Source organism: Pongo pygmaeus, chromosome 10 (assembly GCF_028885625.2).
Source record: "Pongo pygmaeus isolate AG05252 chromosome 10, NHGRI_mPonPyg2-v2.0_pri, whole genome shotgun sequence".
In the NCBI taxonomy this organism is placed as follows: Eukaryota; Metazoa; Chordata; class Mammalia; order Primates; family Hominidae; genus Pongo; species Pongo pygmaeus.
The window spans coordinates 47,727,794-47,754,661 of NC_072383.2; the positions used below are offsets into that span (position 1 = coordinate 47,727,794).

Here is a 26,868-nt window from a genome sequence, read left to right on the forward strand (position 1 = left end):
TTGAGAAGGGAAAGCAGAGAGGAGTGGTTGGGCCGATAACTAGGAGTGGAGAAAATTGATGTCAAGGACATTGAAATGGCATCTGTTTTTACCCAGGCTAATTACATGTGTAATGAATGGCTGATGAACCATTATTAATTTCAAGCAAATAATCTACAGTTTGCTCTTGGGAAAAGAGCGCTAGTAATACAGATAACTTCCTGTGATGAGCCAATTCTGAATCTCTGCACCCTCTTTATTCCCATGTAAATGAGCACATTCTTAGTCTCCACGCTACCTAAAATGATTGTAGGGGCAAAATGAGAGAGGGAAGCATTTAGGCAAAAACAAGGGGGTTATTTTATGCATAAACATCCATTCTTTGGGGCTCCCATCATTTGTGCCAGGGACAGAAGCATCCTTTCTCTTCCATCACCCATAATCAGTGCTCCCAGCTGGCAGCCTGGCACTGGAGCCTTCATCTCAGTGCCAGTGCAATAAAGGAGTGGTCTGTGGGAGGCTATCTCTGTATTAGGTATAACATTGTGCTAAGAAAAACAGCCAACTACTGATTTCATGTCCGTTTCCCTATGGGAACTCACTGGCTGTGGAAGGAGAATATGGTTGGTTTTTGCTGGGCAGTCCCTGGAACTTAGAAAGCCATTTCTCCCCAGTCTTGACCTCCTGCCTGCTTACTCCTACCCACGGGTTGCACACAGACTCCCCTGTAGCCCAGTGCTTGTTACCAGTTGCTGGCCAGCAACAACCCAGGGGGATGGCAACACCCACCTAGCTGTCTGCCAAGCCAGGAGGTCAGCACATGAGCACACGGTGGTGTCTACCCTCTAGGCCAAGGTGCACAGTGTTAGGAGCCTCTTGCTTCACTCTCCAGATCAGCCTGGAAACCAGAGCGTCCCTCATCTTAGACAAACAGATGGCCGTGGGCAGTGCAGAGCCCTGAACTGCTGAGTGTGCTCCTTCCATTCTTGCCCTTCCCCAAAAAAACATACACCAAACTTACCCCCAATCACGGCATCTGAGACCACAAAGCCCCACAGACACAGCTGCCCCAGGTACTGCCTGCCTTTCCCTTTTCTGGCCTCTGCAAACTAGCCATTCACCTGATGAAGCCCCTGGGGCAGTACCTTGGAAACCCCTGAGAGGAGGAGTTGAAGGAGACTCAAAGCCTTTCAAGGACAGTGTGCACTCTGTCTGCCTCCTATTTTCTCCTGTCCTCTTAAGCCCAGAGTCTACAACAAAATTGTGAACCGCAATTCTCAGAGCCCTCTAACTTTGACCTTTCCCACCTTCCCTAGAACACATTTTTGGGTAGGGATCATCTGAGGTGAGAGGCCCATGGATGAGTCCCCAAGATGACCTCTGTGGGTGACCAAGACAATCTTGTCTTTTGAGGCTCCTGGGGTCTCTTATCCTTTTTTGAGCTGGGCTGTCCTCAATGCAGGCCCTTACCTCTCATGTGGCCTCATCTTTAGAGGCGGGAAGTGGGCCCACATCCCCCACCCCAGCCCTGCAGTGGAGCTAGCGTGGGCCTGCTACAGGACAGAACTGTGGAACAGGGTCCTGCGAGGGTATGTGGCAGGGTGGGGGATAGGGGGTCATGGAGGAGCCTACCTCTGAAAAGCATTCCCTTAGCTGCTACTGAAGCTAAATACAATTTATTTCATGCTGGGGGACAGAAAGGAGCGAGGGAGAGCAGTCACCTGCTCCTTATCTGGGCTATTTTCTTGGCAGACCTCAAAATGAGACCATGGTGGGGAGGGGGTGGGAAGCTGGGCTGGGGCCAAGGGAAGAAGCTCGCCAGCACTGTCAGCCGACGAGCCCAGGAAGAAAAGCCGGGCCTAGTCTCTGCCCCATTCCTGTTCCCCACCTGTCGTACCCCTGTCTCTCCTTTCCCTGACTCTGCCAGACTCTCTATCTCCCTGGGCGCCAGTCTCCCCACCCACCCCTGGAGGGCGGGGCTTGGCTGCACCCACGTGTGGTGGAGTTAAATGCTCCTAGCCGGCAGAGGAGCTAGGGAGTGTGGCACTGAGCCGGCTCAGGCAGAGACGCGGCACCATGGCTAGCAAGAAAGTCTGCATTGTAGGCTCCGGGAACTGGTAAGCAGCTCTGTCAAGTGATATGGGGGAAGGGTAGGCCCCCCAAGACAGAGGTGGGTAGGAGGCAGAATGGGTGGGAAAGGCCCTCAGGTTCCTGTTCAGCCCCTGCTGCTATCTTCTATCATAGCAGCACAGGACAGATGGTGCCTGGCCCTCTCCTGGCCCCCACCCGCCTGGGCAGCTGCACCTGTTCACCATAGGAAGGCGTCTCCAGAGTTCTCTATGTGAAGAGCCGCTTGAGTTTGGGGGTGGGAAGATGAGAAGGGGGGCTCCCTTCTCTAGTAGCAAAGGGTGAGGAGACTGAGTCTCCTTTCTACTGCCAGGTTACTGGGGACTATTTGTCATGGGAGTGGAGGTGATAAGGAAGGTAGGAGTGAACAGCCTGGGGGGCTGCTGTGAGATCCTGAGGTGGGGCGCTGCCCCAACTCCTGCCACTGTTCCCTCCTCCTGTACTTTCCTGTGCTCCCCCTCCCACCAGGGGCTCAGCCATCGCCAAGATCGTGGGTGGCAATGCAGCCCAGCTGGCACAGTTTGACCCACGGGTGACCATGTGGGTATTTGAGGAAGACATTGGAGGCAAAAAGCTGACTGAGATCATCAACACGCAGCATGAGAATGTCAAATACCTGCCAGGGCACAAGTTGCCCCCAAATGTGGTGAGCCCCAACACCCTGCAAGGAACGGGGAGAGGAAGGGAGGGCCAGGAGTCGGAGCCGACCTTACTCAACAGGTGCCTCCTGCTGAGAGGGCCGCTTCAGGTGCAGCAGGACTTGGGAAGGTCTCAGGAGGGCTGCTCTGGGCCCTTTCCTGAGGACTGAGGAGAACCTATGCTTTCCCCTCACAGGCTCCCAGGCGGGTGGGTGGGGAAAGGATGGGAGAACAAGTTGGTCTCCATGGCAGCCAAAGACTGGGCTCCCAGACTTGGGGTCCGGTTGTGCCTGCCTCCGGCACTAATCCTGTTACTCATTCACTGAGTGATTAGCCGACTTGGAGGCTGCTCCTTGGACTTACGGTCTTTGGTCAAATCCACGTGGCTCTCCCCACCTGGAAAGGGGAAGCAGGGAAGAGAGCAGAAAGGCTGGGGCTCCCCCTTCCCAGCTGGGGTCCCTGAGGAGCTGGGTGATGAAATCTTATTTGAACTCTTTCTTTTGCCAAACCCAGGCTGCTTTTGGCCTCCCGCACTGTCCCACAGCCAAGGGATAGGAAAGTGCTGGGATGAGGTTTCCAGGAGTCCTCAAGAGCCCAGGACAGCTGGAGGGAGACAGAGTGGTGGCTGGGGGGAGGGAGTAGAGTGTCTTATTCCTCCAAGTTCAGTCCTTCTAGATTCAGTCCCAAACAAGCCTTCCTGCTCCCCTACCAGCCTCACTCTTTGGCTCCCAGATCTCCTGAATAGGGTTCCACAGGGGCTAGGGGAGGTCTGCCAGGCCCGTGAGCACTTGGTCACCTCCACAGGTGGCTGTCCCAGATGTGGTCCAGGCTGCAGCGGATGCTGACATCCTGATCTTTGTGGTGCCCCATCAGTTCATCGGCAAGATCTGTGACCAGCTCAAGGGCCATCTGAAGGCAAACGCCACTGGCATATCTCTTATTAAGGTGCCAGGGACACCTTCATGTGGATGGGGGAGGGTGCGGCTCACTGTTGTGGGGTTCAGGGTGGGTGAAGCAAGGAGAACAGAAAATGGCAGACACAGGCCAAGAGTTTGCTGGAGAAAAGAGAGGAAGTTGGCTCTGGAGAGGCTTAGGAAAGCAGTGAGGTGCTGGGGGGTCACTGGAAGGGAGGCTGAAGGGAGGAGACAAGAGATTGGTTTGGAGGTCTTCTTGGGGAGTTTGGGAGGTGTAAAGGAATGCCTGGGAGATATGAGAAGCATGCTGGTTTGAGAAGTGTGAAGAGTAGCTGGTTTGGAGCAGTGACTGGTCACTGAATGGCAGTTTGTTGGGGCAGTCAGGCGGGGTTGCCTAGGGATGTGGAGGGGACCCGTTGCCTTGGAGAGGTAGACTGGTTGAGGGTATGTGGCAGGACAGTTGGTCACATGCTGTCTGGCCTCCTCACAGCAAACTTGAGCTGGGTTGGAATGGGGCAGGACCTGTCGGGGGGACACAAATGAGCAATGGATTTGGAAGGGACAGAATTTCTGGGCGGAAGCCCGCAGGTGGGCACAAAGGGCACCTGGCCTGAGCTCCATCCTGTGCTCAGGGGGTAGACGAGGGCCCCAATGGGCTGAAGCTCATCTCGGAAGTGATTGGGGAGCACCTCTGCATTCCCATGAGTGTGCTGATGGGGGCCAACATTGCCAGCGAGGTGGCTGATGAGAAGTTCTGTGAGACAACCATTGGTGAGAGCCCCCTGCCACCCGCATACACAGTGCATCTAGTTGCATCCCCTCCCCAAACTGCCCCAACCCCACTTAGCCATCTCCTTCCCATAAGGCACAGAAAGGAAAATACAAGCATCAGAGGTGAAGGAGGCTGGGACACCCCCAGGGAAGGGGCTGCAGGGCCTGCTTAGGGAAGCACAGTGATGAGCCCTCCCTCAGAGTTGGTGCAGTGGCACACCTGTGGTCCCAGCTACTTAAGAGGCGGAGGCGGGAGGATCACTTAAGCCTAGGAGTTTGAGTCCAGCCTGGGCAACAGAGAGAGATTCCCATCTCTATAAAATAAATATTTTTTAAAAAGAGTCCTTCCCTCAAAGCCTTGCCCCCTCCTCACTTTAGGCTGCAAGGACCTGGCCCAGGGACAACTTCTGAAAGAGCTGATGCAGACACCCAACTTCCGCATCACGGTGGTGCAAGAGGTGGACACAGTAGAGATCTGTGGAGCCTTAAAGGTGAGAGGGGCACAGAGGCAGCTATGGGGTGAGGAGAAGGCCCCAAAGGAGGTCTGGCTGAGCTCTGCAAGGCTGCAGGTACTCCAGGCTCTCACTATTGAGCAGTGGTTCCCCTTTCCTACCACGTCCCATGCATATAGGAGGAGCTGCAGAAGCAAAGCCAGGGCCATTCAGGCCAGCTGATTATTCATCATCAGACCGTGGACCCCCTTGCTTCTTTCCCACTTTAGCCCTGTGTGGGACTCCCTACCCTCTGGCTCCAGGAGGTGGTCTAGGGGGACAAGGAGATGCCCAGGCTAATGGGAGACAAGACATCCACGACACCCAGACAGACTAATGGCCAGAACTGTGGATCCTGGATAGCTGTTGACTTGAGGGCTGTACGATGGAACGGTCATAGATGGGAAGGTCAACTAGAGAGGAGTGGTTTTCAGAAAATGTCCTCGAGGAGGGAGTATGGGTTAGGGCTTAAGAAAGGGGGTGCAGCAAGGGGGGAAACCAAGAGGCGGAAGTAGGCTTCTAAAAGGCCACACACTATACCTCTCTTCTGCAGTGGGTGTCACGGCTGATGAAAGGCGTATGAGGGGGCTCCACATGGGGCCTATAGGAGGGGGTCTTTTCTCACCTATGACCTCCACTCCTTCAAGAATGTAGTGGCCGTGGGGGCTGGCTTCTGTGATGGCCTGGGCTTTGGCGACAACACCAAGGCGGCAGTGATCCGGCTGGGACTCATGGAGATGATAGCCTTCGCCAAGCTCTTCTGCAGTGGCCCTGTGTCCTCTGCCACCTTCTTGGAGAGCTGTGGTGTTGCTGACCTGATCACTACCTGCTATGGAGGGCGGAACCGGAAAGTGGCTGAGGCCTTTGCGCGTACAGGAAAGGTGGGCCCCGGGAGAAGGGAGAACAGAGGGGGGGCTCTGTAGGCATCCAGGTAGAGGTGCTTGGCGGGAGGCATCTCTGGAGCACAAACATTAAGACTGTTGTGCACATCCCCATCCCTCTTTTCCTCCCAAGACCCCACTCCCATCTGAGCTCCAGTCTCTCCACCGCCTACTGACAACCCTTCTCTCCCATTTCCATCCACTCATCCTGTTTTCTGCACAGTCCATTGAGCAGCTGGAGAAAGAGTTGCTGAATGGGCAGAAACTGCAGGGGCCTGAGACAGCCCGGGAGCTACACAGCATCCTCCAGCACAAGGGCCTGGTGGACAAGTAAGTATTGGCCACAGCCCCACTGATTAAGGGAGCCACGGCCAGAAGTGCTTGCCCTGTTCATCTTCCTAAACCTGCCACAAATCTGTGAAGCGGACAGAAAGGGGAATATTACCTTACATTTCAGACAGAGTCCAGAGCTTGCAGAGTCTGGCATGCCCATTGTCCCCCAACTAGTTCATGGTCTTTGAACTCCTTCCAGTCTAGTGCTCTTCACACTACATTACCTGGATCCCTTTGTGCCCCTCCTTCCTTGTCCTCTGCTCTGGGGTTGGAGCTCTGGGGCAGCAGGAATAAGCTCATCCCACTTCTGTCCATCACCCCTAGTTTGAGTCTCTCCCCCAAGGCCAACCCATCTGTTCCCTGAATCCTGTTCTGGGTGCTGAGGTGTAAGGAGAAGGATGGGCTCTGCTTCAAGGTGCTCCTTTTCAGAAAGACAGCGGGGGTGATTGGGCTGATCAGAGCAGAGCTGTGCTGGTCTGAGAAAGACTTCTAGAAGAAGAGAGTATGAAACAGGTTCAGAAGATCCACTCATGACTGGTCAGGGTAAAGCCTGGAAAAGGGAGCAGCTGGGCAAAAGGACTGGAAGAAGGAAATGAGTATTTATTAAGCACTTTCACATCATACCTAATTACATCTTCACATACACAATCATATCTTCACTCCTTTGTTATATTGGCCCCATTTTACAGTTGGTGACACTGAGGCTCAGAGGTTAAGTGGGTTGCTCAAGGCTGGGCATGGTGTCTCACGCCTGTAATCCCACCACTTTGGGAGGCCAGGGCGGGTGGATCACTAGGTCAGGAGTTCGAGCTCAGCCTGACCAACATGGTGAAACCCCATCTCTACTAAAAATACAAAAATTAGTCAGGCATGGTGGTGCATGCCTGTAATCCCAGCTACTCAGGAGGCTGAGGCAGGAGAATCGCTTGAACCTGGGAGGCGGAGGTTGCAGTGAACCGAGATTGCACCACTGCACTCCAGCCTGGGCGACAGAGCGAGACTCTGTCTCAAAAAAAAAAAAAAAAAAAAAAAAGTGGGTTGCCCAGTTGGCACAGAAAATCCAAGCCAGAGAATCATGCAGGCCAGTTCAACATGGTAAGGAGCAGGGCAATTAGCAATCTGACCTTAAACCCAGGGCTAGGGAGTTCACATTCTCAGCAGGTAGAAATTCACAGCCATCCTTCCTGAGCTCCAAGGTGGGAGGGCAGGGGACACCAGGGTTAGGAAGTGAGTGGGGGTGGGGGTAGAGTGGACCAGGAGTGGGAGGCTAAGCTGAGCCTTTCCCTCTCCAATCTAGGTTTCCCTTGTTCATGGCTGTGTACAAGGTGTGCTACGAGGGCCAGCCAGTGGGTGAATTCATCCGCTGCCTGCAGAATCATCCAGAACATATGTGAGTGGGGCCAGGGCCCAGGCCAGGCCGCTTCTTTACCCCAGTGGAGACCAGCAGAAGCCTGGGGTACCTAGTCACCAGGATCTCCAGGACTCCCAGGGAGCAGAGTGTTTTCATCTTTTCGCTGGAGGACAGGAGGCTATGGGGGCCAGCTATGCACCTGGAGATCCTGAACTGTCAAGCCACTGGCAGCCTCTTGCCACCACATTTGCCAGAAATGCAGTTGCCCTGTCCCTCTCCAGATGTGGGGCTTTCTCCGTGTCCTCTGGGAGGGGTGGAATCAAGCCCCAGTGCTGCCTGCTTGGTGGCAGGGGTGATGTATGTGGGGAAGGGTTGGGGGAGAGGCCAGTAGGGCAGGGGCTGCCAGTGGCTGTCTCACATACACCAGGAATCCTGTTAAAGGGCTGAAGAAGTATCTTAGCCACAGGAGGGATGAGGCAAGGATTGTCAGGGAGGGGTCTGGGCTTCTGAGCTGATGCAGGCCCCAAGGACCCCTTTGCTGACCTCTGCCAGGACCCACACAGCTTGGATGGATCTCAGTGTTTGTTAACAAAATACAATGATCTCAAACAAACCCCTTTTAGCTTCTCCTAGCAACATCTGTGTCCTCAGAAACCTCTGGTTCTCCCCCTTCCCCCTCCCACAGGCTGCCCTGGCACCCAAATTGCTGCCATGCTGGCATCTGTAGCTCGCTGGCTTGACATTCTCCCCAGGGACTTCCCGGTTCCTAGTTCTTTGCCAGCTCCTCCCCACTCTGTGTGACCTTTTCAAGCCTTCCCTCACCCTCCCCACCAGCACCCTCTTTGGGGAGCAGGAACTTAATCTGCTGACAGAGCTACACCTTTCACAGCAGGCTCAGATCACTCAGCTCCCTGTGACCTTTGTATTCACCCAGCCTTCCTTCTCAGTAGCTCTAGCTGGGGGAGGTGTCAGCTGGGCCCCTCCTGTGCTATCTCCCCAGATGACATCCCTGACTCCACCCCTTTCTCCCTCCCAAACTCTGCACCTCTTCCTCGGCTGCTCCAGACCGGCCAGGGTAACCAGCTAACCATGCCTGGCATCTGGAAGCCAGCAGGCCAGAGGGTGGCCCAAAGGCTGATGAACGGTAGGGAAGGGTGAGCAGATTCCTATGTTGGTGGGCACCGATATTCCAAGGGCAGCTCTCTTTGCTGAATGAGGGCCTTCTCGTGAGGTACTGACCACACCAGCAACTCGGGAGCTGGGAAACTCAAGGAGGAGGAAGAAAATCAAAACCACCCTACTTCCTGGGGTGAGGAAAGAACAGGAGGGGAGGAGGAGGAGTGTGCTCTGCACTGGCCTTGCTCCAGGATGGGGTGGCAGGAGGGGAATGTCACAGGTCAGCAGCCTAGGCCTCCAGCTATAAATAGTCCGGAGGGCCCGAGAGGCTCCCGCCCGTCCAGCAGGGCTGTCAGCTTCCTGTGTGGCAGCACCTGGCACACTGGCTCTGGCCAGCATTATGCTAAAACCCTGTTTCTCTCCAACGAACCAGGGAGGCGGGCTCCTCTCTGCGCCTAGCCCTTGAGAATTCTGTCTTACCAGTGAAGGGTGGAGCTGCCCAGATCAGGCAGCAGGAGTGAGGGGCACAGTCACCCCAGGCCTCGCTGAGCCCAGGTCTGGGCACTGAGTGTCCAGAGCTGCCTCCCCAGGAGGTTAAGGTGGGGGCAAAGGGGAAGCTTCAAGCACTTTGCCTACTTTTGTTCACTCCCCAGTGCACTGTGACTCAGGCCTTCCCATCAGGCCTATTTGTCTACCCAATAAAGTGTGTTTTTTCCAGAAACAAGAAGAGTTGGGAGAGGTAGCTTCAGTGCATGTGGCAGTGCGTGTGCTGGTGTGTATCATTGTACGTATGTTTTCCCTCTTACCGTAGGAAAAATGAAAAAAGAAATCCCTCCTCCATAATCGCAGCTACTCCAGGGGTCAGCGGCGGTGCCCACTCAGTCTCCATCCCTCTCTCTCCCCTCTGCCGCCAGCGCCCCCTCCCGCCCTCGCCGCAAGCTGGCCCCGGCCCTGCCGGCCCTTCTTAGGGGCTTTATCATGCCTCCTGCAAGAATAGAGGTCACACACGGGACGGAAACGTTAGACAGTCATCCCTTGTGCCCATTCCTTGGTCACGGGCCAAGCTGCCGCATCCTTGGCGGTCCAGGCATCGCGGTGCCCCTCGGGTCCCTACCTGGACTAGGCCCACAGCCTGGCTCTAGGGGGCGCGCGATCCACCTCCAGAAGGCCGGCTGCGAAAATCTACCCAGCTACTGGAGACGTCACCGCGCCGTAGGCTGACTCTGATTTAGCATCCTAAAACTTCCGGTTCCAGAGCTTGGCTCGCCAAAGACCCTCCCTCGAGAGAGCGAAACCACAGCCCCCAGAATTCAGCGTGCCTCTCCGAGAGCACGGCGCGTCTGAGGATGCGTAGTAAGGATAACGGGCCCGGAAGCCGGAAGTTCAAAGCAGGCCTCCAGCCAGAGTGACGGCCTGCGCGGACTCCCGCCTTAGTGGGCGGAGTTGTGCCGCGTCTGATGCGCAGTTCCCTTTCTAGAGTGGCAAGCCGAATCCTAGAGGCTAACCCGGCAGGTGGGAGGGAGGAAGTCGCTTTATGCACTAATAGCTGAGGCGTTCAAGGTTGTCCAGGGACGCTACCCTCACGTGTCTGGTTCCGAGTGCTGCGTTCGGCTGTGCTGGGAAGTTGCGTATATAGTGGCCTCGAGACCCTGCCTGCCTGAGGAGGCTTCGGTTGGACGCGAAGGAGCTGCAGCATCCAGGTACGCTGCCGGCTAGGGCCGCTGCCGGCTAGGGCCGAGCAGGGGCTGCCAGTCCCGCTGCCTGCGCGCCCACCTGGGTCAGCCTCCGCTTGCCGCGTCCTCCCATCCCCCAGTCTTCAGGCCTGGTGCCCTTGAATTCACCCGCGTCTGTTGCGTTGCGGACCGCGAGCCGCACTGCTTCCTGCCCAAGCCCAAGCTCCTAGCAGCAGTAGGTCCGCCTTCCTAGAGCTCAGCGCTAATCCTGTCAAACTTCGACTCCTGCCTGGCGTCTCGATCCTCCACGCTCCAACTCTAAATGCCTGTTCCTTGCTTTATAGACCTCTGCGTCCTGATAAGTGGCTCTCCGGGGCACCCTTCGTGCATATTGGCTGTCCAGCTCCACCTCTTGACCGCTTTCACTTCCTGGAATGCTCTCACTGCTGTTCTTCTCCAGCCCACCCTTCTAAAAAGACAGTTCCACTCCCACCCCGATTCCCACCCCAACACCTTTCTGCTAAGTTTTCTTAAGCCGCCACCCTGTCTTTGAGCTCTTGTCTCTGAACTCTCACAGTGCCTCTCCATGAGACCATAAGCTCCTGTGTGACAGAAGCCATGTTCTTTTAAGCGGCCTCCGTAGCATGATGTACTTTATTTTATTTTATTTTATTTTATTTTATTTTATTTTATTTTATTTTATTTTGAGACAGGGTCTTGCTTTGTCGCTCAGGCTGCAGGTGTGCGCCACCACGCCCGGGTAATTTTTTAAAAAAGGTGTTTGTTTGTTTGTTTTTTTAAATAGAGAAAAGGTCTCGCTATGTTGCCCAACCTGGTCTCCAACTCCTGACCTCAAGCCATCCTCCCGCCTCGGCCTCCCAAAGTGTTGGGATTACCGGCGTGAGCCACCGTACCCGGCCGATGTACTACTACTCTCTAAGTGCCAAATAAAAAATAGATAAATGATGATGGTTACCTTAAAAGCCCTGAGTTGACCACTATGCAGTGTATGCATATAACAAAATCGCACTTCTACCCATACGTTTACGCAATTTTTTTTTTTTTTTTTTTGAGACGGAGTCTTGCTCTGTCGCCCAGGCTGGAGTCCCGTGGCGCGATCTCGGCTCACTACAAGCTCCGCCTCCCGGGTTCATGCCATTCTCCTGCCTCAGCCTCCAGAGTAGCTGGGACTACAGGTGCCCGCCACAACGCCCGGCTAATTTTTTGTATTTTTAGTAGAGATGGGGTTTCACTGTGTTAGCCAGGATGGTCTCGATCTTCTGACCTCGTGATCCGCCCGCCTCGGCCTCCCAAAGTGCTGGGATTACAGGCGTGAGCCACCGTACCCGGCCTTTATTTTATTTATTTATTTATTTTATTTATTTTTTTGAGACGGAGTCTCGCCCTGTCACCCAGGCTGGGGTGCAGTGGCGCGATCTCGGCTCACTGCAACCTCCGCCTCCTGGGTTCAAATGATTCTCCTGTCTCAGCCTCCTGAGTAGCTGGGATTACAGGCATGTGACACCATGCCTGGCTAATTTTTGTATTTTTAGTCAAGACGGGATTTTATCATATTGGCCAGGCTGGTCTCGAACTCCTGACCTCAGGTTATCTGCCCACTTCTGCCTCCCAAAGTACTGAGATTACAGGTGGCTCATGCCCAGCCTTTTTTTTTTTCTTTATTAGCATTATCATTATTATTTTTAGAGACACAGTCTTGCTCTGCAAGTGCAGGGCCGTGATCACAGCTCACTGCAGCCCCAAACTCGTCCGCTCAGGCAAGCCTCCCACCCAAACCTCCCTAGTAGCTGGGACTGCAGGTGCATGTCACCACACCCAGCTGTGGTTCTCAATTTTTATTCTAGCCTAACACACTGGAAAGATACAGTATACCTCCATCAGTGGCAGTGACTTGATACAGCAGTGGTTTTCAACCAGGAAGGGGGATGTAGTTAAATGGAAAAAAAAAAACAGGTGTTTCTGGAATTTTTTTTTTTTTTTTTTTTTTTTGAGGGGTGGAGTTTCACTCGTTGCCGAGGCTGGAGTGCAGTGGCGCGATCTCAGTTCACCACAACCTCTGCCTCCTGGGTTCAAGCGATTCTCCTGCCTCAGCCTCCTGAGTAGCTGGGATTACAGGCATGTGCTACCCCACGCCCAGCTAATTTTTGTATTTTTAGTAGAGATGGGGTTTTTCTGTGTTGGTCAGGCTGGTCTCAAACTCCCAACCTCAGGTGATCCGCCTGCCTCGCTCGGCCTCCCAAAGTGCTGGGACTACAGGAGTGAGCCACTGCACCTGGCCTTGGAATTTCCTATCTGCCTTTTCTCCTTAATTGTTGCCTTCTTTGAACGGTTGGTCCCTTGGCCTCTCTCTTTCTGGTCTTATCCTCTCCTTTGGTTTTGCTTATTACCTCCATATGTATCTGAAACATAGCTTCCCTTCTAAGCTGTATCTATCTAAATTTGTATTTCCATCTGCCTGATAGACATCATCACATGAATGTTGTGTTGAGCATCTTAATTTTTTTTTTTTTTTGAGATGGAGTCTCGCTCTGTCGCCAGGCTAGAGTACAGTGGCTGCAACTTCCACCTCCTGGGTTCAAGCAATTCTCCTGCCTCAGCCTCCCGAGTAGCTCGGACTACCGGTGCATGCCACCATGCCCAGCTAATTTTTGTAGTTTTAGTAGAGATGGGGTTTCACCATGTTGGCCAGGATGGTCTCAATCTCTTGACCTCGTGATCTGCCCACCTTGACTTCCCAAAGTGCTGGGATTACAGGCGTGAGCCACCATACCTAGTCCCCCCCGCTTTTTTTTTTTGAGATGGAGTCTCACTCCGTCATCCAGGCTGGAATGCACTGGCGCAATCTCACCTTGCTGCAACCTCCGCCTCCCAGGTTCAAGCAGTTCTCCTGCCTTAGCCTCCCGAGTAGCTGGGATTACAGGCATGTGCCACCACTCCCAGCTACTTTTTGTATTTTTAGTAGAGACAGGGTTTCACCATGTTTGCCAGGCTGGTCTCGAACTCCTGACCTCAGGTGATCCACCCTCCTTGGCCTTCCAAAGTGCTGAGATTACAGGCGTGAGCCACCGTGCCCGGTCCCACCTTGGCATTCTGAACACAGTCTTGCCTTTCACTGCAATTTCTGTCAGTCTTCGTGCAGCTTGCACATACCCTTACCCCGTCCTTGAGGGACATCATGCTCTGGTTGTTGTTTCTTTAAAAATATGTATGTATTTTTGGCCAGGCGTGGTGGCTCATGCCGTAATCCCAGCACTTTGGGAGGCCAAGGCGGGTGGATCACAAGGTGAGGAGATCAAAACCATCCTGGCTAACACGGTGAAACCCCATCTCTAACTAAAAATACAAAAAATTAGCTGGGTGTGGTGGCGGGCGCCTGTAGTCCCAGCTACTTGGGAGGCTGAGGCAGGAGAATGGCATGAACCTGGGAGGTGGAGGTTGCAGTGAGCCGAGATTGCACCACTGCACTCCAGCCTGGGGGACAGAGTGAGACTCCGTCTCAAAAAATATATCTATATATCTATATATATGTATTTTTATTTTTTATTTTATTGAGGTAGTCTTCCTGACTTTTAAGAAACCTATCTCACTAATTTCAGTCAGTCTTTTAATTTCAATTCCCTCAACAGAGTAGCACCTAGGAACGCATTCATAGTCCCAAATTGAGGAACATTTTGTTCCAGATGAGGGATTCTCTACTAAACTTTCTCTTGTTTCCTAGCTTGGAATATCCAGGAACAGTTAAATTAGAAGTAATTTATCTCATGCAAATATGAGTTAACAATTTGCTGGGGACCCAGTAAGTTTCTTTTTAGCTGGTGGGATAGGTTCTTAGTGTTGGGTTTAGAACGTAGAATTAATACTGTAGAAGGTCAAGTATAATTGAAATAATATAAAAGTACTTTTGACACTATTTCAGTTATATTATGGCTTAAACAAGCTTTAGTGTTGACTTGGAAACCTAACCACCATGCATAAGATCGTTTCTATGGGGAAACAAATTGGGTATTGCCTGAAAGGTTCCCATTTGATCTTCCTAGAGAGAATAATTCACTGCAAATGTTTCATTTCTGCTACCTCCATTAGTTCCCTCCTAGCTAGAAAAACTGATGCTTGCTTAATGTTACCAGTTAGAGCAGCCCTGGCTGGTGCAGTGGCTCATGCCTGTACACAATCCCAGCACTTTGGGAGGCCAAGGTGGGAGGATCACTTGAGCCCAGGAGTTCAAGAGCAGCCCTGGCAACATACATAGCAAGACCCTGTCTCTACAAAAATAGAAAAACTGGGCAGTGTGGTGGTACGCACCTGTAGCTTCAGCTACTTGGGAGGCTGAGGTGGGAGGGTGGGCTTCAGCCCAGGAGGTCGAAGCTGCAGTGAGTCATACTCACACCACTGCACTCCAGCCTGGGCAACAGAGTGAGAACCTGTCTCAAAACAAAACAAACCCCAGCAATCCAGGCCGGTCCATGCCAGTCACTTCTGTCCACAGGCATGGAAGGCCAAGTGTTGGCTTTGATGACATTCAGAGACACCTGGTTCCAGGATTGTTTCTGTATCTTGTATGCAGATTTTATTTGCCCTTTTGAATCATAGAGTTCCTAAATGATATCTTCCAGTATCCTTATGAGACTTTACCTATATATAGGGGCCATTCAGTATAGAGTGCAGACAGACCAAGCAGGATGCAGAAGTTATGGAATGGCCTTAAACAGGGAGATGGGCCGGGCAGATGAGGCCTTATCCTCAGGTCTAAATTCAGTCTGTCTTTGTAGGGTACAAGATGCCAACTGGCAAGCAGCTAGCTGACATTGGCTATAAGACCTTCTCTACCTCCATGATGCTCCTCACTGTGTACGGGGGGTACCTCTGCAGTGTCCGAGTCTACCACTATTTCCAGTGGCGCAGGGCCCAGCGCCAGGCCGCAGAAGAACAGAAGACCTCAGGAATCATGTAGAACTGGGGGGCTTTTTCTCCTGAGCAGAGAGGCCCAAGGCATGCTGTGGAGAGACTTCACCTGCCACCATTTCCAGGTCAACAGGACTAGAGCATTGATGGTTTTCAAACCCTGTTGGAAGAAAGTGCCCATGGTTTCTCTGGTTCTGCCAGTCTGTGCCAGTTTGACAGTTTATGGAGGCTTTTGAATCATAATAGCAATGTGAGGGTGAGGTACACCTACAGACATTAAATAATTTGCCGTGTCTGTGTCTTGGTGTTTTTTGTTTACCCAAATAGCATATGGACCACAAAAGGGGAGCCTTGACTACCAGTTTTCTGGGTATAGACTGGATTACCATATCTTGAGCTCTTAGCACCCATGAAGTGGGTGATATACAGCTCCAGGAGTAGTATCTGCCCTCATGATCTCAGAGGAAAGATTGTCCCAGGATTTATATAAATCCCCTGAAAGAATTCTGTAAGGAGCTTTTCTCTGGGTAGTGCTCATTCCTGGGCTGATTACTGGATCTAGGTATGTGGTTACTCTGGCCAGCATGGCCACATGTGCACCTCTGCATCAAGGAGGGTAGAGGCCCTTGTTGGACAGCCATAATCAAACTGCACGCAGCAGAGGAGGATAGTTCCCAAGAGGAAGGGCTGTTGGGCAGCATGTGGTAAAGCAGTTCACCTCCTTAAGCTCAGTGGGTGTAGTAGAGCATAAGGATAGATTCACTGTGCTACTGCACAGGAAACCTACTTGGAGATTTTATTGCAGAGATGTGAAGAGGATTTGAAAGAAAACAAAGTGCTTTCAAGACCTCATTAGGAAGTGAGAGATCCTTGCCACCATTCCATTTTGAGCTTTGAGGCTCAGCTGATTCACCTCATTCTTGGTGATTGCCCAGAATATCAGCCCCTCTAGACACCTATCCTCTCCCATACACTCATGTGCAGACTGCGCTGACTTTTGCCCCTGCTCATAAACCTCTTCCATGATTTTAAAACACCAACTTTCGGCTGGGCACAGTGGCTCACACCTATAATCCCAGCACTTTGGGAGGCTCAAGCAGGAGGATCCCATGAGCCCAGGAGTTTGAGAGCAGCCTGGGCAACATGGTTGAAACCCTGTCTCTACAAAAAAATTTGAAAAATCAGCCAGGCATGGTGGTGCATACCTGTAGTCCGGCCGGAGGATCCCTTGAGACCAGGAGGCTGAGGCTGCAGTGAGCTCTGATTGTGCCACTGCAGTCTAGCCTGGGTGGCAGAGACCCTGCCAACCAAAATCCATCCATCCATATATACATACCAACTTTCCTATATCCTCAACCCCTGTACTCCCATCTTTGTGTCACCCTGGGCTCTCCTGCCTGCTCTGCTTTCCCACAGTAGGGTCATAAATCTCCCAGATCCTCAGTGCCACTTTCGAGTATTGCTTTCCCTACCCAAGCACCAAATTAGTCCTTTTTGACGAACTTTCTTGTATTCTCATTTCTAGCATTCTAGACCTTGGAGACTTCAAGTCTCTTGATTCCATTTTTCCCCAGTCTGTCAGCCCCCTTTGCCTGCACTGCTTCCTTGTCCAGCATATGCCCATAGATGATCCCCTGAACAACTCACCAGCACCTGCAGTCTCTGCCTTCATCTGTCTTGTTACCAAGCCTGGACCTTGCTCCTTTAATTACCTTTTCTAACTCACCCTTTTCTTTTGAGTATGTAAACTTGCTTAAGGCCCTCTATCCCACACCAAAACAGCTATTCAAGGTTTGTTTTCTTTTGTTGTTGTTTTTGTTTGTTTGTTTAGATGGAGTCTTGCTCTTTCGCCTAGGTTGGAGTGCAGTGGCATGATCTCGGCTCACTGCAACCTCCACCTCGCAGGTTCAAGCAATCCTCCCACTTCAGCCTCCTGAGTAGCTGGGACTACAGGCGCATGCCACTGTGCCTGGCTAATTTTTGTATTTTTAGTAGAGACAGGGTTTCACCATGTTTTCCAGGCTGGTCTTGAACTCCTGACTTCAGGTGGTCCTCCCGCTTTGGCCTCCCAAAGTGATGGGATTACAGGCGTGAGCCACTGTACCTGGCCCCTGGGGTAGTCTTGTACAACAAATTGTCCTAAGTCCTGCACAACTATCAGATGTCCTAGATATTTGGTAGGTGAAAACAGTTTATATAATAATTAGCTGAGCATATAACCTAACTCTCTTTTACATAAAAACAAAATATTTTTTGTACAGTTCTGCAGGCATGCAACTAAATGGAGGCAAGACTGTACAGTAGTTTGTTCACCATTTCAGAAATCGTGCCGTTAGTGGCTGAGCTGGCTCCTGGTGTTTGAGTCTCTGATACAACAGAATATATATCAGTCTGCACAGGATAGTAGAGTGTTTTAAGGCCAGGCACAGTGTCTTACGCCTGTAATCCCAACACTTTGGGAGGATGAGGTGGGAGGATTGCCTGAGCCTAGGAGTTAGAGGTTACTGTGAGCCATGATTGCACGACTGCACTCCAGCCTGGCAACAGAGTGAGACCCTGTCTTTTTTTTCTTTTTTTGAGACAGTCTTCCTCTGTTACCTAGGCTGCAGTGCAGTGGTGCAATCTCGGCTCACTGCAACCTTCTTCCTCCCGGGTTCAAGCGGTTCTCCTGCCTCAGCCTCCCGAGTAGCTGGGACTATGTGTGTGCACCACCACACCTGGCTAATTTTTGTATTTTTAGTAGAGATGGGGTTTCACCATGTTGGCCAGGCTGGTTAACTCGAACTCTTGGCCTCAAGTGATTCACCCGCCTTGGCTTCCCAAAGTGCTGGGATTATGGATGTGAGCCATGGTGCCTGGCGAAGACCCTGTCTCAATTAAAAAAAAAAAAAAGGTAGGGGGTGTGTTGTAAATATAGAAAGTAGCCCAAAGGCTGGGTACCATGGCACATGCCTGTAATCCCAGCTACTTGAGAGTCTGAGACGGGATGATCACTTGATCCCACCCGGGAGTGTGAATCAGGCCTGGGCATCACAATGAGACTATTGTCTCAAAAAAAAAAAAAAAAAAAAAAAAACCCAAAAAACTCAAAAGGTATTGGGCTGTATAGATGAGAACCACTGGCTACTGGGTCAAGGTCAGTGCAGTGTCTTGGTTTGGGTGGCTAAAGCAAATTACCATAGATGGTAATAGCAATTTATTTCTCATAGTTCTAGAGGCTGGGAAGTCCAGGATCAAGATGCCAGCAGATCCAGTGCATCGTGAGGATACACCTCCTGGTTTGCAGATGGTCGTCTTGCCGTGTCCTCACATGGCAGAAAGAGGAAGCAAGCTCTCCTTGTTTGTCTTATAAGGGCACTAATCCCATCACGAGAGGTCCACCCTCAGAACCTAATGACCCCCTAAAGAGCCCACCTAATGCTGTCCCACTGGGGGTTAGGATTTTGACATTGGAATTTTGAGGAGGACACAAACATGCAGTCCATAACACATTCCCTCCCATGATATGCAAGACCTCTTTTTTTTTTGAGGTGGGGTCTCCTCTCCGTTGCCCAGGCTGGAGGGCAGTGGCATGATCATAGCTCACTGCAGCCTCAACCTCCTGGGCTCAAGTGATCCTGCCGCTTCACCCTCCTTGGTAGCTGGGCTACAGGCACATACCACCACACCTGGCTACTTTTATTATTTTTGTAGAGATGGAGTCTCACTGTTGCCCAGGCTGGTCTCAAACTCTTTGCCTCAAGCAATCCTCCCACCTTGGCCTCTTAAAATGCTGGGATTACAGGCATGAGCCACCACACCTGGCTATGATGGTTAATTTTATATGTCAACCTGACTGGGTCATAGGGTACCCACATATTTGGTCTTACTCTGGGTGTATCTATCAGGATATTTCTGGGCCTCATTCAATCCATTGAAGGCCTGTACAGAACAGGAAGGCTGATTAAGAGAGAATCTCTGTCTTTGAGGTGGAAAATCAGTCTTCTGCCTTGTGACGTGGACTCAGACTGGAACTCATACCGTCAGCTCTCTTGGTTTTCAGGCCTTTGGAATTGGCCTGGAACTATACCATTGGCTCTCCTGGGTCCTCAGCTTATCACCGGCATATCTTGGGACTTCTCAGCCTCCAGAACCATAGAAGCCAATTCCATATAATAAAGCTCTCTCTCTCATCTATATATCTTATCAGTTCTGTTTCTCTGGAGAACAGACTAATTCATCCATATTGACAGGAAAATAGTTCATTCATTGTAATTGCTGTATAATATGCCACTGAATGAGCATATCAATTTGTTCCATTACCCTAGTGAGGAGTTATTGGGTTGTTCCCACTTTTCCCCTCTTACAAATCAATAGCAATGCAGTGAGTATTTTGTATGTTTACTTGGGCCTATGTGTTAGTTTCTCCAAGGGAGGAAATATTACTGGTATTTAGCTTTACCAGTTGTTAAGTTGCTTTTCCGAAGTGGTTATGTAAATTTCACTCTCACCAGCATTTCCCTATTCTGTTGGTGTTGAGTGGTTCTATTAATTTTAATTTACATATCATTGATATCTGGTACGGTTGAGGACTTTTTTATTGATTTATTGGCCATTAGTATGTTTACCCTCTGGGATTTTCCTATTTATATCCTCCCCTCACCCCCACTTTTTTTTCGAGATGGAGTCTTGCTCTGTCGCCCATGCTGGGGTGCAGTGGTGCGATCTCGGCTCACTGCAACCTCCACCTCCCGGGTTCAAGCAGTTCTCTCTCAGCCTCCCGAGTAGCTGGGACTACAGGCACATGCCACCGTGCCAGGCTAATTTTTGTATTTTTAGTAGAGACAGGATTTTACCATGTTGGTCAGGCTGGTCTCGAACTCCTGACCTGAGGTGATCCACCCACCTCAGCCTCCTAAAGTGCTGGGATTACAGGCATGAGCCACTGTGCCCAGCCCCACTTCTCTTTCTATTGAGTTGTCTTCTTTGAAAAAACAATTTATAGGCAGTACCTTATATATTCTGGATAATAGTATTTTATTAGTTACATGGGTTGCAGGTTTGACTGAAATCATCTTTTAGAGTTTTTATAGGGTGAGGGTGGCTGTAGAGTTCCATGTTGCCTGCATCACATGTCTCTCCAGAGCAAACCTGTGGACAGTGGATCCGAGACCACTTTTTAGCACCTTCTTGGCTGGGGATTTGGTGGGGGTGGTGGTTTTCCAGACCATACAGGAAGATCACTCATTATTCACATGAGAAAGTTTCTAAAATTGACATAAGTTGCAGGCCCAGAATTCAGAATTTTCAACAATCTCCTGATCTCACAAACCTAGGTATTCAGACTTCCTTGCTTCTTCCTTTCACAACCTGGGTGGGGTTTTTTTATGGTTTCCCCTCTTTCACTAAGGCTGTTGCTCTTTCAGGGTCCCAGCTTTAACTGGGGGTTTCAGTTTCCTGCCTGGAGCCAGTCTTGTCTTTAGTTGTCAGTATTAAAACAAGTCCTTAAGGTACGTTTCCCTTATCCCCTCAGTAATTGCATCGGCTATTTTCCTGTCTGCTCTAGTTTTCAGTTCCTTTTTCTTTAGTCTTTCTTGGAAGCTCTGCTATGCATTTTTAAAAAACAGCTTAGAAAATACTTCATCTATCATTTCTAGATATTTGTCTCAATTTATTTTAGTCTGCATTAAGCTAGAACTGATACCTTTCATATACTCTCATGTCTCTTCTAAACATAATACCCTTCCCTTCCATTGCTTTTTTGCCTGGCAAAACTCCACCTCACTCTAATGGCCCAGCTTTGCTCTCAAGTTTTCCTCCACCTTGCCAAGAATAATTTAAAATAGTTCTTATCACATTGTATTTTATTTCCCCCTTACTGGAGTGTGAGCACTTTGAGGATAGAAACCAGACCTTGTTCATCTTTGTGTCTATAGCTCCTGCTATAGTGCCTATTATAAAGTAGGTACTTAATGACTGTGTTACTGAACTGAAAATGTTTTCCTGCATGAATACTGGATTTTTTTTTTTTTTTGAAATGGAGTCTCACTCTTGCTCTGTTGCCGAGGCTGGAGTGCAATGACGTGATCTCAGCTCACTGCAACCTCCGTCTCCCAGCTCCAAGCAATTCTCCTGCCTCAGCCTCCTGAGTAGCTGGGATTACAGGTGCGTACCACCACACCAGGCTAATTTTTGTATTTTTAGTAGAGACGGGGTTTCATCATATTGGTTAGGCTGGTGTCGAACTCCTGACCTCATGATCTACCCACCTCAGCCTCCCAAAGTGCTGGGATTACATGCAGGAGCCACCGCGTCCAGCTTTTTTTTTTTTTTTTTTTTTTTTTGAGACAGGGTCTCACTCCGTCACTCAGGCTGGAGTTCAGTGGTGTGATCTTGGCTCACTGCAACCTCCACCTCCCGGGTTCAAGCGATTCTCCTGCCTCAGCCTCCCTAGTAGCTGGAATTTCAGGTGGCAACCACCGCACCTGGCTAATTTTTGTATTTTTAGTAGAGACGGGGTTTTGCCATGTTGGCCAGGCTGGTCTCGAACTCTAGACCTCAGGTGATCTGCCTGCCTCTGCCTCCCAAAGTGCTGAGATTACAGATGTGAGCCACTGTGCCTGGCTATGAATACTGGATTTAAAGTCTGAAGAACTTCATTTATCATCCACCAACTAAACTTACATAATTATTTTTAGGATTAGGATGGACAATCTGGTTTTTTGTTTTTGTTTTGTTTGAGACAAACAAAACAGTGTGTCCACTCTGTCATACAGTCTGGAGTACAGTGGCGTAATCACGGCTCACTGCAGTCTTGACCTCCAGGCTCAAAAGATCCTCCTACTTCAGCCTCCTGAGTAGCTGGACCATAGGCGCATGGCACCACTTGTGGCTAATTAAAAAAATTATTTGTAGAGATGGGGTCTCCCTTTGTTGCTCAGGCTGGTCTTGAATTCCTGGCCTCAAGCAGTCCTCCTGCCTCAGCCTCCCAGAGTGCTGAGATTACAGGTGGTAAGCCACGACACCTGGCCTTTTTAAACAACTTCTGAGACTAGGATTCCTCATTGTGGCATATTGAATCTTTCATAGATGGCTCAGCAATGTCTCCCATTCCACTGGTCTTCAGTGACCTTGCCACTTCTTCATCAAGAGGTAGAGTCTATCTTACCACCCTGCCTTGCATCTGGGCAGTCCCTGTGATTACTTTGATCAGTAGCATACAGTGGAAGTGATGGGTGCCACTACTAGACAACACTGTTTTTTTGAGACAGGGTCTCATTCTGTCGCCCAGGCTGCAGTGCAGTGGTGCAGTCATTGCTCACTGTAACTTCAAACTCCTGAGCTCAAGTCATCGTCCCACCTGATTCTCCAGAGTAGCTGGGACTACAGGTGTGCACCATAACACTTGGCTAATTTTTTAATTTTTTTGTAGAGATGGGGTCTCACCCTTGTGCCCAGGCTGGTCCCGAACTCTTGGCCTCAAGCAGTCCTTCTGCCTTGGCCTCCTCAAATGTTGGGATTACAGACAGGAGCCACCATGCCCAGCCTAGATAACATTCTCAAGTGTCCTAGCAGCTTCTGCTTCCTGCCTCTTGGAACCTAGCCACCTGTGCAAAGCCCAAGATAAGGGAGAGGCATGTACAGGCACTTCAGTTGACAGCCCTGACTGAGCTCCTAGGGAAAATCCAGCATCGACTGATAGCCAGGCAAAACTAGGTAAGTAAATCATCTTGGACGTCCATTGCAGCTGCATCTTCATTCAAATAAATAACTCCATTCCCAACTGCAATCTGACTGCAACCACATGAGATACCTCCAACTGAGCTCAACCAACCACATCATGAGCAATAATAATATTCTGTTAAACCACTATGTTTTAGGGTGGTCTGTTACATATTAATAGATAATCACAACACCCATTTATGAAATGGGGATAATCCAGTTCTACAGCAGTGTTTTCTTTTTTTTTTTTTTTAAACATACTTGGCTCAGCCAGTGTTTTTTCTTTTTCCTTTCTTTTTTTTTTTTTTAACAGAAGTGTTTTAAACCTTTTAGTTATTGTTGTGTGTGAAATCACTTTTGCCAGGCGCGGTAGCTCACACCTATAATCCCAAAATTTTGGGAGGTCAGCATGGGTGGATCACTTGAGGTTAGGAGTTCAAGACCAGCCTGACCAACATGGGGAAACCCCATCTCTACTAAAAACATAAAAATTAGCCGGATATGGTGGCACGCACCTGTGGTCCCAGCTAGTCAGGAGGCTGAGGCAGGAGAATCACCTGAACATGAACCAAGATCGTGCCATTGTACTCCAGCCTGGCGACAGAGCAAGACTCTGTCTCAAAAAAAAAAAAAAAAAAAAAATCACTTTCTAAGCTGTAAAGCACTATATAAACATAAGTCGTTTTTCAATTAATAATAAAGCTACTTGGGAGGCAGGAGGATCGTTTGAGCCCAGGAGATCCAGGCTGCAGTGAGCTATGATCAAGCCACTGCATTCCAGCCTGGGTGACAGAGTGAGACCCTATCTCTAATAAAAGAATAATAATAATAAAGTTAAAACCCTTTTATAGCCAATAGAGGAGAGGTAACGCCTTATTTCTTTTAAAAATACTCCTGGTTCTCTGGTATAGATGATGTTAGTCTGTATCTAACCTACTCCACTAATTTGGGTCCCTCCAGGCCATCTACAAAACTGGTTTTATGACAGTCTTGCAGCACCAGTAAGTTATCTTCTAGCTCTGTATTCAAACTCTCTAGAACCCTACCTGTCACCCCCACCCCAACCATATGCACACAGTTCCTTCTCAGAACAAGATTCTGTTCCGATAGCCGGCCCTCATCTTAATTCATTTATCCAATGCAAACTAATATAATCAGTCTGTGCCTTTGGCTGAATGTTTCTGCAACATCTAGTCTTCCTCATGAAATCTTGGGAAGTGCTGGTAGACACTGCAGAGTGGTTAATTAAATTATGGTATAGATAGTATGGTAGTTAGGAATAGAGAGGGATAGTAAATAAGATAGGAATAGTAAAGGTTTGACTCCTTACTAGCTGCTTGACCTTAGCAAGTTAACCTCTTTTTGCCTCCTATTGTCATATGTGTTTAATACAGTGCCTAGCCTGTAATGAGTCATGTGTTAGTTATTATTTTTATTATTGTTTTATCCAGTTGCATCTTTTGTCAGATTAGCTACACCAACCAATCCAGTTTGTATTAACAAGGCAATTGTTCCAATTTCAGAAGGCAAAATACATTTCTCATCTGACTTTCAAAAGCATTTTCATTCATATTTCACAACAATTAGTCTATTCAATATAGCAAGTTGAGGAACTAAAAGTATGACCTAATTTTTTTTTTTTTTTTTTTTGACGGAGTCTCGGCCTGTCGCCCAGGCTGGAGTGCAGTAGCGCGATCTTGGCTCGCTGCAACCTCTGCCTCCCAGGTTCGAGTGATTCTTCTGCCTCAGCCTCCCAAGTAGCTGGGACTACAGGCACGTGCCACCATGCCTGGCTGATTTTTTGTATTTTTAGTAGAGATGGGGGTTTCACCATGTTAGCCAGCATGGTCTCGATCTCCTGACCTGGTGATTTACCGCCCACCTCGGCCTCCCAAAGTGCTGGGATTACAGGTGTGAGCCACTGTGCCCGGCCAAGTATGACCTCATTTTCAGTCTTCCTGATTAGCTCTGACCAAATGACTACTTAGAACTGAAGTTTTCCTATGCCCCACAGTAAGTCTTTCTAAAAATCAAGGCTGTTAGTAAGGTAAGTAAGTTTAGTAGGGTCAATATCCCTATAATGTCAATGAACATCAAGTTTGAGTATCTGATTCTTAGAACAATAACCTATTTATTTCCATTTTCATTCATCTCCCTGACACTCTCCATATGTCATAATGTACCTAAGAGCACTTGGAAATATTTTGATAATCTGAACATTCACCAAATGGAAAATTATTCTGGGAGGTGAATACTACATTTGGTAATTTTTTCAAGACCACAGAGAAAAGTCTGGATTAGGATGACTGCTTCTCCATGGGCTAAAAGAGAAAACAGAGTTGCAGCAAAAAACACCTCAGACTCATTTATCACAACCTTAAAATGTTAATTGGGCTGGATGCAGTAGCTCATGCCTGTAATCCCCACTTTGGCTTAAGGCCAGGTGTTTGAGACCAACCTGGGCAACATAGGGAGACTTCCTCTCTACCAAAAAAAAAAAAAAAAAGTTAATTGACAATCTCTGTATTGACTAAAATAGGAAATAAGGTATTTACCTAATGGTGTCTTGGCTTTTCAACCAAAGCTTTTGTTGGTTTCACTATATACATGGTTGAATCTGCCCGGTATTATTCTTGTGACCCCCCTGAACCTATTTACTTTTTCTTAGAAAACATAAAACAAACATAAAGCTCTAAAATGTAAGCACCCTGGCTGACTCTCTTCCCACCATGCACAGAAAGGAAAAATTTGGTGTCCAGGGCCTTCTGAATCAGACCTGGAAAAGCTCTTAATTAGCTTATGGATTCAGGAAACTGCAGATGGAGTCACTAAAGAGGTTGAGACAGTAGAGGTGGGTTGAAGCACTTTTAATCACAAACAATAGTATAAAAGACTGTGAACAGCTCACCCAGTGGCTGTTGCCCTCCTCCAGCCCTCAGCTCACCCTCTTCCCATGCTCCCTCCTTGGGTACCATTGAATAAAGAGCAGGGTATTGGCAGCTGTCCCTGTTGCTATCAGGTGATTGATTGATAGGAAAGGGATCTAGCTAGGGACCACGGCAATCCTGGCCGTCCATCCATGGTTCTGCTTCTATACAACTTCATCATGCGACATATTCCAGCTGTGAAAGAGGAACAGTGCAGAAATCTGGGACTGAACTTGGCTGCTCCATTCAGATGGTCCAGGGTTTTAGAGCCTCAAGAGCCAAGGGCAAAAAAGGAGGAGACAGTCCGGAGTCTCGACATAATTCAAGATGCAGCCAAATGTGGAACTAAGGTGGGTTCAATGGGGACCAGGGAAGGCCTCATGGCCCCAGTCCAGAATTGTGCGCCAACCCCAGCAATGAAACTCACGCATATGCACAAACGCACATCAACAAACACACAAAAACACACAGAGCAAATAACATTACTGAAAGAACCTAGAGGCTATTAAATACAAAACGGCAGTTTTCTTTCAAAGTGAAAATATTTGCTTCTTTGATACTCCTCAGTGCCTTGCAGTCTCCCTGTCACAGAAGAGTAGATATGGGAAGGGCCAAGAGGAGTATGTTGCCAGTGGCCCTACAAGTCCATGTGTGCTGAAGTCCCCATAGCAACCACCTTACTCTTCAGCCCAGTAGCTGCCTCCCATGTGACCATTCACCCGATTGGCACCATTGCTGGAGCTACTGTCACAGGGACTTTTTGTGCAGGTGGTCACATCTTCTTCCTCCGAGCTGCTCTCCACATCACTGCGATCATCCTTAGATACCTGGGTGGGATGAGACCAAAGACAGAAAAGTGAGGAAAGAACTTTTCTGGAGAGAACTGTAAGACACACCTAAGCTCAGAGACCCAGGTGTGGGCACTGTGTTCCCAGTCTGGTCTGCTTTCTGATGACATCTAACTCAAAGTATTATCTGGACTATGGCTACTGTTGTGACTATGCTTTGCCTGCTTTCTAGTTTTCTGCCTTGTCATCTCCAAT

At 49.5% G+C, this 26,868-nt stretch overlaps 2 protein-coding genes across 10 annotated transcripts in view; one reads left to right on the forward strand and one right to left on the reverse strand.

The window, feature by feature from the left end:
• Positions 1 to 2,012: 2,012 nt before the first annotated feature.
• Positions 2,013 to 19,373, forward strand: GPD1 (glycerol-3-phosphate dehydrogenase 1). 4 transcript variants are annotated; one of them, XR_010122734.1, is made up of 10 exons: positions 2,019 to 2,096; positions 2,575 to 2,752; positions 3,549 to 3,689; positions 4,291 to 4,429; positions 4,808 to 4,920; positions 5,568 to 5,801; positions 6,025 to 6,131; positions 7,432 to 8,629; positions 9,413 to 10,301; positions 18,407 to 19,373. XR_010122734.1 is itself a non-coding variant. In XM_063646924.1 (8 exons), the coding sequence occupies exons 1-8, from the start codon at positions 2,056 to 2,058 to the stop codon at positions 7,526 to 7,528; spliced, it is 1,050 nt and encodes a 349-aa protein (XP_063502994.1). In that variant the 5' UTR covers positions 2,013 to 2,055; the 3' UTR covers positions 7,529 to 9,322. The 4 variants fall into 4 exon arrangements, 1 of the variants encoding a protein (XP_063502994.1); XR_010122733.1 differs by lacking the exon at positions 18,407 to 19,373 and adding an exon at positions 15,065 to 15,490; XR_010122735.1 differs by lacking the exons at positions 9,413 to 10,301; positions 18,407 to 19,373 and adding an exon at positions 9,320 to 9,397.
• A 6,377-nt stretch (positions 19,374 to 25,750) lies between these two features.
• CERS5 (ceramide synthase 5) overlaps positions 25,751 to 26,868 on the reverse strand; it is a 37,448-nt gene continuing 36,330 nt past the window's right edge. For all 6 annotated transcript variants that reach the window (XM_054445577.2, XM_054445579.2, XM_054445573.2 and 3 more), the window contains one exon: positions 25,751 to 26,652. In XM_054445577.2, coding sequence (XP_054301552.1) covers positions 26,503 to 26,652 — 150 coding nt within the window. In that variant the 3' untranslated portion in view covers positions 25,751 to 26,502. The remainder of the gene's footprint in view (positions 26,653 to 26,868) is intronic.